General features: G+C 37.6%; 1 protein-coding gene and 2 long non-coding RNA genes across 3 annotated transcripts in view; 1 reads left to right on the plus strand and 2 right to left on the minus strand.

Annotated features, from left to right (window-relative positions):
- LOC107756060 (uncharacterized) overlaps window positions 1-2,441 on the minus strand; it is a 7,316-nt gene extending 4,875 nt beyond the window's left edge. The window contains exon 1 of the long non-coding RNA XR_001641773.1: window positions 2,084-2,441. This is a non-coding gene — a long non-coding RNA (uncharacterized LOC107756060). The remainder of the gene's footprint in view (window positions 1-2,083) is intronic.
- Window positions 1-10,277, plus strand: part of LOC107756061 (uncharacterized) — a 13,461-nt gene extending 3,184 nt beyond the window's left edge. The window contains exons 2-3 of the long non-coding RNA XR_001641774.1: window positions 7,653-7,659; window positions 10,205-10,277. This is a non-coding gene — a long non-coding RNA (uncharacterized LOC107756061). The remainder of the gene's footprint in view (window positions 1-7,652; window positions 7,660-10,204) is intronic.
- LOC107756053 (zona pellucida sperm-binding protein 4-like) lies at window positions 5,045-6,894 on the minus strand. The gene is made up of 8 exons (XM_016573032.1): window positions 6,531-6,894; window positions 6,268-6,455; window positions 6,097-6,194; window positions 5,868-6,025; window positions 5,605-5,797; window positions 5,384-5,531; window positions 5,239-5,311; window positions 5,045-5,149 (listed from the first exon to the last, which is right to left on the minus strand). Exons 1-8 carry the CDS (start codon window positions 6,871-6,873, stop codon window positions 5,082-5,084), a joined length of 1,269 nt encoding a protein of 422 aa, XP_016428518.1. The 5' UTR covers window positions 6,874-6,894; the 3' UTR covers window positions 5,045-5,081.
- Window positions 10,278-10,569: the final 292 nt, after the last annotated feature.

The raw sequence follows: 10,569 nt of genomic DNA on the forward strand, positions 1-10,569 counted from the left end.
GAGATACAACTATTTGAAAATCTGGAATCTGAGGGTGCAAAAAAATCTAAATATTGAGAAAATCATCTTTAAAGTTGTTCAAATGAAGTTCTTAGCAATGCATATTACTAATCAAAAATTACGTTTTGATATATTTACGGTAGGAAATGTACAAAATATCTTCATGGAACATGATCTTTACTTAATATCCTAATGATTTCTGGCATAAAAGAGAAATGTATAATTTTGACCATACAATGTATTGTTGGCTATTGCTACAAATATACCCCAGCGACTTAAGACTGCTTTTGTGCTGCAGGGACACATATGTATCAGCTTTAATGCACGTATCAAAATAACAAAAGCTGACAAATGTCAAATGTTATATTCAAAACATATAATTTAGCGTGCATTTAAACACGTTTATAGATAGATAAGCTTTTTCACAAAATCTGTAATTTTCTGTGTCTCATGCTTGCACTAGCTTCTGTCACTGGACATAATTGTGACCATGAAATCAGGATTAGGCATTAAATAATGTCATGCCTGTGAAAATGGGCTGAGAATTTATCAAATCGTTATAATCTGTCTCAGGAATCATGTGTTTGTGCTGTTTGTCTGCTGATGACGGGAGAATACGACACATCTTCACCACACAAATTCTTATAAAAGCAAAAATGCTACAAAATACATATACATCATACATGTGAAGTGGAAGAGCAAAAAAGAACCTATTTTTGGAATCAGCAGCTCAAAATTAGTAAGTAACTTGAATTTCATTCAGCAGATATGATGCTTATCAATGAATATGACACAGATCATATAGAGAGTTTAAAAAAAAAAAGATCTCTATTTGTGTTCAACAGCAGAAAGAGGTGCAGTTTATGGACCTGAGAGAGACCGTCAAAGTATCCAAAGTGAAGGAAAACACTGCATTTACTAATTACAAATAATATGCAATAACAAATTTACTGTGACACTAATGATTATTTATACAACACAATCAGATTCTGAAGCATCCAGTCAGTTCTATTAATGTAAATGAACCAGCAAACTCTTAAAGAAGAATGAAAGTGTTATTTTTATCAGTTTTTAATAATACAAGCAGCTAAATTTAGGTGATACTTTACAATAACTAGTTAATTTCAGAACGTTTTTACTTTGTATTTTTCTCTTTTTCCATTACAAAAATCTAAAAGTCTTAAATCAGGATACATTCACTTTTTTGTTTTCTAAAAAATGTATCAAAATTATGTACGTTTTTTTGCTTAAAATAAGAACAAATATCTGCCAATTGGGTCAGAAAAATAATTCGTTTTCTGACCCCCATTAGAAGATATTTTTCTCTTTTAAGCAAAAACAAACAAAATTTTGATAATTTCTTTTTTTTAGAAAACAAGACTTAATATCTTAAATCATTTCACTTAAATCATCTTGATTCAAGAGTGTTATTTATACTATACTTTTTTAGAAAGCAAGACTTAATATCTTAAGGCATCTCGAAAGTAATTCTATCTTTTTTAAAGAACATTTAAATATTTGTACTGGATAACAAGGCAAACATAATTTTCCAGTGTTTATCAACTACTACACTGCAAAAAATTATTTTCTTAATATTTAAAAAAAAAAAATTTTCTAGTATAAATAACATTCTTGAATCAAGATGCATTTCCTGTACAAGTAAAATGATTTAAGATATTAAGTCTTGTTTTCTAAAAAAATCTTGTTTTTAATTGAAAGGCTAAACAAGATTTTTTTTCTTGCCCCATTGGCAGATATTTTTGCTTGTTTTAAGGAAAAACTAACAAAATATTGCCTTTTTAATTTTTTTACAGAAAACAAGACAGAAATATTAAGTAAGAGAATAATTTTTTTGCAGTGTAAATACCAGTTGCTTTAGTTATCTATAGCAGAAGCCACCACTAACAAGAATAAAACTGGAGGAGTTACAATTAATTGCATTAATTAGAATGACAGGAACACTCTTAAAAAGCGTCTTACACTATTTAATGCATCACATTAACTGATTTCTAAGCCAGTGACTTGAATAACTGTAGTAACAACGGTTTACAATGGTAAACTTGTAAGGAACTCATGAAGTTACCTGTACAAGAGGAATGTAGAGCAGAATCGCGGCCAGCTGCGACACACGGATGAATCTCTTCATGTCGAGAGTGAACCGGAGCCGCTGTCCATCCACTGCACACATGCACTCTCTCCAGAGCCCACTGCATTTTAATTCATAAACCACTGAACAGCCATTCAGTTAGGTGGCGCTCGAATAATCCAAGTAGCTCCTTAAAATAATCTACAGGTGTCAAAAGAAATCTGAAGAAACTTTTCCCTTTTGGCAATGGGATCAATGTTGTTTGTTCGCAGTGAATCAGCACACCCTCTGTGCTCGTCCCACCACATGAGCAATGACGCATAACTGGGTCAACAGTGCATGCACTGCATTGGCTGTTTCACTATGATGACTGACAGGTGCTTTATGATCCACTTGCCTCCCTTTTAAACTCCAGAAACGAGAATGTTGCCGTATTGTGGCATACGTTTGGCAAGTTTCACCAACAACAACAAAAAAGCTACTGCAGCACACACCATTAACCCTAATTCAGAATAAGATACACCTCTGAACACATGCCAACACAGTTTGTGTCGTTTGTAATTTCTACTATGAAGCACATTTAACATACTGGACCATATAAACTTACTTTTGGAGAACTTGCGGTAACACTTTACAATATGGTGGCACTAATATGCATTAATTCATGCTTAACTAATGCACAGATAATCATGAGTTAATGTATAACTCATGAAGAACTAAACCATTTATTAATAATTACTGACTGCAAGACTTTACTTGTTGAGGCACATGACTAACTAACTAATTCAAAATCCATAACCACAGTGACATATTACTTAACAATTAGTTAATAGTTCTGTGCCTCAACAAATAAAGTCATAACATAATGATGCCTTCGCAAATCATTAGATAATGATTAATTAAAGCAGACAACTGGAAGTTGAAAGGCATGGCTTCGACCCAATGTGGTAATTAACATATGAATTTACTTCATTAGTTAATATATGCTATTAGGGAATTAATACATTGACACATTTAACTAATAACAATTTGATATATATATATATATATATATATATATATATATAGAATGTTCATGAGTTGCTCAGCAGACAACTGGAAGTTGAAAGGCATGGCTTCGACCCAATGTGGTAATTAACATATGAATTTACTTCATTAGTTAATATATGCTATTAGGGAATTAATACATTGACACATTTAACTAATAACAATTTGATATATATATATATATATATATATATATATATAGAATGTTCATTAGTTGCTCATGCAGTAATTATTAAATGGTTTAGTTCTTCATGAGTTATACATTAACTCATGATTATCTGTGCATTAGTTAAGCATTATTTAAAGCATATTTGTGCACCCGTATTGTAAAGTGCTACCGAACTTACTCAACCCTGTATGGCCCACTGTTGTAATATTACATCATCAGTTTTAGCTTGACTAAAATAATGCTGCTCATGTTTTATCCTCGAAGACCACATTTACACAACTAATAGGTCCAATTGTTTAGCCTGGCAGTTGCAATGTTATTGGACACTAGATTTTAAAATTAGGCCTGTTTACCTGGCCATAAACACACAACCTGCAAACTTCCCATGAAGCATCATGCCACTGTTTGTGCCACCTGTAATTTCTACTACGAAGCATATTTAACACACTGGACCATGGAGAACTTGGATTTACTTACGATTATATACTTTTCAATTCAAGTTTATTTGTATAGCGCTTTTCACGATACAAATCGTTGCAAAGCAACTTTACAGAAAATTAAGTTCCTACAATATTTGCATTTTTTGTAACATGGGAAATATGATTTTCAAAAGACAAGTCGCTAATATAACACCTATATTTTTGACTGTAGGAGGAAGTAACAGTACATCCGTCTAGTTGCAAATTGTAATCCAAGAGATTCTGTCTACTGTTCCAATGAGTAATACCTCTGTCTTTTCTGAATTTAATAGGATAAAATTATTGGTCATCCAAACTTTACATTAACACTGTTATCTTAGAAGTTTCATCTAGTCTTGTTGAACTGTATAGTCGAGTACCATCAGCATAGTAAAACTAATCCCATATTTTCTAATAATATTACCAAGGGGTAACATGTATATTGAAAATAGCAGTGGACCTAGGATAAATCCTTGTAGCACTCCATTTTACTGGTGATAAATGGAGATGACTCACCTTTTAAATAAACCGTGGTAGCGATCGGACAGGTAGGATCTAAACCATCTTAAAGCCTAACCTTGAATACCCATATGGTTTTATAATCGATCTACGAGTGTCATGATCTATTGCAGGGGTGGCGAACATCAGTCCTGGAGAGCCGCAGCCCTGCAGAGTTTTGCTTCAACCCTAATCAAACACACCTGAACAAGCTAATCAAGGTCTGAAGGGTTACTAGAAAGCTACAGGCAGGTGAGTTTTAATTAGGGTTGGAGCTGAACTCTGCGGCTCTCCAGGACCGGAGTTCGCCACCGCTGATCTATTGTGTCGAATGCAGCACTAAGATAAAATAAAACTAGCAATGAGATGCAGCCTTCGTCGGACACAAGCAGCAAGTCATTTGTAATTTTAACAAGTGCAGTTCCTGCGCTATGGTGGGGCCTGAAATTCTTCCTAGAGATCATTTTTTTTGCAGGAAGGAGCATAGAGCAGACAACTTCTAAAATTTTAGAAAAACTGAAGATTTGAAATGGGTCTGTAATTTGCCAGTTCACTAGAATCTAGTTGTGGTTTCTTAATACTGGAGCACAATTTGATAGTTTTGAAAGTCTCCTGAAGTTCAAACGCACAGAATCTTCAGGGTCTCTAGAAAATCCTTGAGAACCCAAACAGGACCAAGAGTCGATAAACCAAACGATTGAAGGTAGATTTGTAGCTACCTGGGAGTCAGTTAACCCTTGCATAAACATGGGAGCAACATCTGATTGGTAGCTCTGCACAAAATAGTCAGTTTAAAGTCTTAGTTTATTAAAAGATTGCTCAATCATAGAATCAGTCTCACTTCTCCACTAGAAACCACAGTAGTGGCGGTCTTCACAGCAAGATCTCTTCCTGGGGGGGGGAGGGGGAAGAAGAAGAGTGAGACAACCCACAACTAGTCTGAGATTAAGCAAAATTACAACGTTACAGCAAGTACTCACTTTTCCTGGTGCAGCTTTGCTCACAGGAGCCAGAAGAGGGATGGCACACCTCTGTACTGCAGTGGATGAAGATCTGAGAAGCAGAAGCACCCATTACAAAACATCAAGAGGCCGAGTGTAAAACTAATAAAGTGGGGAACAATACCGTTTCCTGCAGAGGAGCCAGTGAGGCTGGATCTACAAATGTGAACATCTTCACAACAAAGCGCTTGTAGTGGGTTGGGAACTGAAGACCAGACGATCCAGTCACTGGAACCAGTGTGGTCAGGTAACGGTCGTCCTGGTAAGGGCATCTAAACAGTGGTATAGAAGCATTAGGGATGGCGTACATTAGACTAACTGGATAAAGATCGGCTGTACACTCACCCATCGATCAGAAGGTCCCACTGGGGGAGACCGAGTGGACTGGGGGTTGAAGTCGCCCAACAACGTCCCAGCATCAGGACAATGTTGGGGTCAGTCCTCTCCATAATGCGCACCTCAACATACACAGGCTCTCGCAGGACTTTTGTTACAGGATAATCAGAATCACTGTAGTAGGACGTGTAGGCCTCATCCCCTGAGGAACAACACTGGGGTTTAAACAGACTCAAGTTTGAGAGGCTTTAAGACACAGGACAAAACCTTACCTTCTGTGCACCCTTTGGTGACACATTGGCCATTGGCCAGTCTGAGCTCCACCCTGAGAGGTCCAGGAGCAGCTACTGGTGGAGGTGGAGGAACAGAGTTAACCTCCACAACCAGGGCTTCCACAGAAGTTCCAGAGTACCTACACTGGAAGAGAAGCCTGGACAACAGATGGTGAGCTTGTAGCATTTATCAGAGAATAACATTCACACCAAGTCATAGATCACTTACTCAAAATGACTGTCCCTTGTGATGGAACCAAACGGTCCAATCCCCACTTCATACGAGGAGGTCATTCTGTTCTCATACACCACATATCCACTGTCCTCCTGTGAAAAGGAACAGTGTCAGCATCCAGTCCATCATAAGCAATGCAGAATAAAACCAGAAGCAGCTGCTCACCATCATGCTCGTGCCACATGGGGTCACAGGGAACTGGTATATAGCAAAGTAAGGTGTGGACTCCACAGGAGCGCAAGGAGGGTGGTTTCCACCCAGTAGACGAACAGAATCCAGACTCAGTCGAGGCAGAGTAACATCTCTAGACACCACTACCACAAACTGACCATCTCTAATACACTGGACAGTCACTGGAACAAGGTACAAGAGCAGGTTAACGCTGAGAATCAGTTTAACATGAACCGAATAACATTGAGAACGCTTACCTGCCCTCCCATAGTAACACTGCTGTCTTTTAAAGCAACAGTTGATAGCTTCACACTCAGCACCACTGATCCCAGGTTGTCCACATTGGATCTGCTCATAATCAGCTACAGCACATTTATCAAGGAGCTCTGTCTGCGCCACTGGCTTCTGAAGCTGAAACTGCTGAGGAAACCGCTGGTTAGTTTGTTGTTGAACTGGCTGCTGAAACCGCTGGTCAGTTTGCTGGATCATCAGAGCTTGAGGGTTCTGTGGCACATTACTCCACTTTGGAACAGCACTGCAAATAGAGCTAACCAAAACACATAGTGTTTGGAAACAAATTGAATACCACTTTCCTGCCATTACTAAACAACTGAGCACAACTTCAGACTGCCTTGGACTTCTATTTGTACTCTGCAAATTAATCATCGTTATCAACCCCACCTCCTTTAATCAAGAATCATTACAGCTACTTTGACTAATTAAGAATTTATCTTCACGTTTGATTGGTTGTTTTCCCACATGAAACTAAATGACCACTAAACTGAACGACAACAAGAATAGCAGTTGTGCTCATTGCACTTTTTTGAGATTGATGGGTTGACAAATAATCAATAATGAGAAAAAAATAATCAAAGTTATGGAAGACAGTCAATCTCATAAAGGGTGTTGCAGATGCAGATGAGTATTGTCAAATGCTAATTTTTAAGTAAAGTCAAGTCAAGTCACCTTTATTTATATAGCGCTTTTAACAATACAGATTGTGTCAAAGCAACTGAACAGCATTAATTAGGAAAATAGTGTGTCAATAATGCAAAAATTACAATAGTAAATACTAATTTTTCAGTTAAAGGCAGTTCATAGCCAGACAAAACCTGCAGTTAAATTTCAGGCTAGCAAAGTCACATTGTACAGAGGACTCTTCTGGTTCCTGTGGTCTTGTCCCGGTGGTCGTCTGCTACACGAAGCTACAATCACAAACCAGCAGCACTGCAAACAGGAAGCAGGAATAACACTGTCCAACAGCGACACCCGCAGGTCCTAAGTTTAAGGATAGCGGTGCAAATTTTGAAGTTATAATATCTCCTATAATTGTAGTTAGCCTTTTTTCAAATTTTTGTCTGTTAGACATTTTAAATAAGATTAACTGTTACATCTTTTTTTTTTTTTTAGGATTGACTCAAACTTGCTGGCAAACAAAAACAGTCATTCTTAATGTTCACTTTAGTGTTACAATTTAAAAAATATAAACTGAACAAGGACTATGAAAACTGAGTAAATGTGTAGTTCTTGTACTACATTTAGATACACTAAGCAGAAAGTACCAAGCCTCCAACTTTTAGCCATTAGCTCAACTCGGCCATGTTCAAGCAACCCTTTTATTTGTATAATCAGACAGGGTGCCAGGTCTTGACCTCACATTAGGAGTGCGCATTTGCAAACTTGGGATACATTTACACAACGTGCTAAAAACAATGTTTTTTCTTTGCGCTTTTCATGTACAGGTGATAATTCAATTCAAGTTTATTTGTACAGCGCTTTTCACGATACAAATCGACATAATTAGCGTAGTTGCTGTTCCAACCAAGCAAAATTTGTTTAACCCAAACTAAAGAATAATGTGCATTTGATCAGATATAACTGCAGTACAAGATTGAGATGCATTGGCCAAAGAGATGCGTCTTTAATCTAGAATAATGTCATCCAAGCGATCCTCGTTCACATGGATCTGCAAAAACTAAATATTATGCACGCCATGCCAGTAGCTGCCGATGTAAACTAGTAAATACACGCCACACACATACCTTTAGAGTGCACACGTAATGTGAAAGTTGTGATTTCATGTGCAAATTTAAATTTTTGTAGGTTGTGCGGACACTATTTTTAACTGGCAAAATTTTGAAAACTGGTTTTAAAGTACATTTTCAGGCCCCCCAAAATTACACTTTAAAATGAATGGCCAAAACAGAGCTTTTGTTAAACCATCACGTTAAAAAAAAAAAAAAAAAAAAAAGGCTTAAATCACATGAGCATGGAGTTTGACACTAAGGGTTATCTCTGGGTTGCAACTCTAGAACACTTGATATGTAGACGCACACCGGTTCAGTTTTGAATGAGTTTCACGTCAGAGGAAAACACCAAGACTGCTACTCCGTGTTAGGGAAAGTTACTTTTAAAAGTAATACATTACAATATTGTGCTACTCCCTTTAGATAAAAAAAAATTCTCATTTTTTTTCTAAGTCATTTTTGCTTAGTATGATTGAACTGGATCAAAGGTCAGCAGCAAAGACACCGGATTAGATACATTTAACAAATAATTGCAGGTTTGCATCATATTCTCAGATTGCATTTCATTCTGATGAATACTAAATCTGTATTGTGTGAATGGGATGAATTAATGCACATTCAGTCTAGAACTACAGTAGCATGTTCACACAGCACAACTCCTCTGCACTTCCGATTTCTCCCAATATGGGGACAGGGGACTTGTCAGTCAATAAATGGGAAAACGAATTAATGCAGAGTTCACACTGCACGATTTTCAAAGACGTCACATCACTGTTGGTTTCACACTGAACGCCTATCTGGGGTAGCATTCAGTTGTTGCCTTGTTCACACTGCACAATGGAACGACAACAGGAGGTTACACACTGCATAACTTTAAAATAGGAAGAGTCACCGACAACTCTATCTGGTGCAGGGTTGCCAGGATTTTGCTACAAAACCCACCCAATTACTCAACTAGCCTGAAAATATCCCAATTGCTTTTGAGGGGGTCCCCCAGTAAAAATTGCGTTTGGGGTAAAATACACTTTTGGCAGGGTTCTCCTGGTACAACTCACATTCCAGGGCCTAAATATCACGTTATTGGGGTCACTTCAACCTGCTTACAAACAACCAGCCGCAATCGCGGATTTGGCAACAATGGTTTGCAAACTGTTTAATTTAACGCTGTAGGTCATCGCCGATGTGTTTTTCAGTCAGAACTCATTTCACAGCGTGATTGTGAATCGCCAACAGCTCCAGATATTTAGCATGCCAAATATTTCACGGCATTGGCGATTCCCTCAGATAGAGTCTTTGATAATTCACTGCGTGATTGTCACTCACGTGAACAAGCACTGATTTGCCTCCGATTTTGGGCATTTGTTGGCGATTTCACAACCTGTGGGCGAGTGAAATCGGGCTAAAATCGTGCAGTGTGAACTCGGCATAACTTTGCAAAAGAGTAACGCCAATATTTTCTTGTAAATTAAAATGACTTTACTAGTTACTTGGAAAAAGTAATCTGATTACATAACTCACATTACTTGTAATGTGTTATCCCAACACTGCTACTCAATACACAAGCAAAGGTATGAGGGGGCTCGTTATGGTGATGCCGTGTCAGCAGGTGACCCTAGTGTTCATAGGTATACAAAGCTGAGGGAGGGAAGTTAACACCTAAACGCATAGTAACTGGACCTTTGTGTCATCATGGCCAAAAACTCAATATGGACAGGCAAAAGAGAAGTACAAAACTTCCAGTTTTCCAGGAAAGCTGAAGTCAAAGCAGTGTAGATTACGGTTACTTGGGAAGAGAACAACTTTGAACACTTATGTACAAATTTAACAAACTCCACTGAACAAGCTAGCCCAAACAACCACAAACTCCAGACATATTCAAGGTTTCATGGAGTTCATTGAAACAGCCATCATAACATTTATATGACCAGGGTAACTTCTCCACTAGAAACTATGGTGTGCTCACTTGAGACTGCCTTGACATCAACATGCCTTCCTGCAAAGGAGGGTGAGAAAATGGATTACCACTTTAAAAAAAACAAAAAAACAAAAACAAAAGACTAAAATATAAGTCACTCACTTTTCCGTGAGCAACTCCGCTCACAGGAGCCAGAAAGAGAATGGCACACTGATGTACTACAGTGGATAAACATCTGACCAAGACAGAAAAACACCATTAGGATTAAGAAACTTAACAGGAGAAGGGAAAAAAAAAAAAAAAAAAAAAAAAGGGGGGGGGGGGGGGAACTTTAATAAAAGATTCAACAAAAGG

Source organism: Sinocyclocheilus rhinocerous, unplaced genomic scaffold, assembly GCF_001515625.1.
Source record: "Sinocyclocheilus rhinocerous isolate Xijiao unplaced genomic scaffold, SAMN03320098_v1.1 scaffold1074, whole genome shotgun sequence".
Classification (NCBI taxonomy): Eukaryota; Metazoa; Chordata; class Actinopteri; order Cypriniformes; family Cyprinidae; genus Sinocyclocheilus; species Sinocyclocheilus rhinocerous.

Excerpts from the sequence above, each read along its gene's own strand:
- LOC107756053 (XM_016573032.1), bottom strand. The coding sequence starts at position 6,873 with ATGGCAGGAAAGTGGTATTCAATTTGTTTCCAAACACTATGTGTTTTG. Across the intron at positions 6,195-6,267 it reads CATGTGGCACGAGCATGATG|GAGGACAGTGGATATGTGGT; the intron begins GTGAGCAGCTGC and ends TCCTTTTCACAG. Across the intron at positions 5,150-5,238 it reads GCAAAGCTGCACCAGGAAAA|GAAGAGATCTTGCTGTGAAG; the intron begins GTGAGTACTTGC and ends TCCCCCCCCCAG.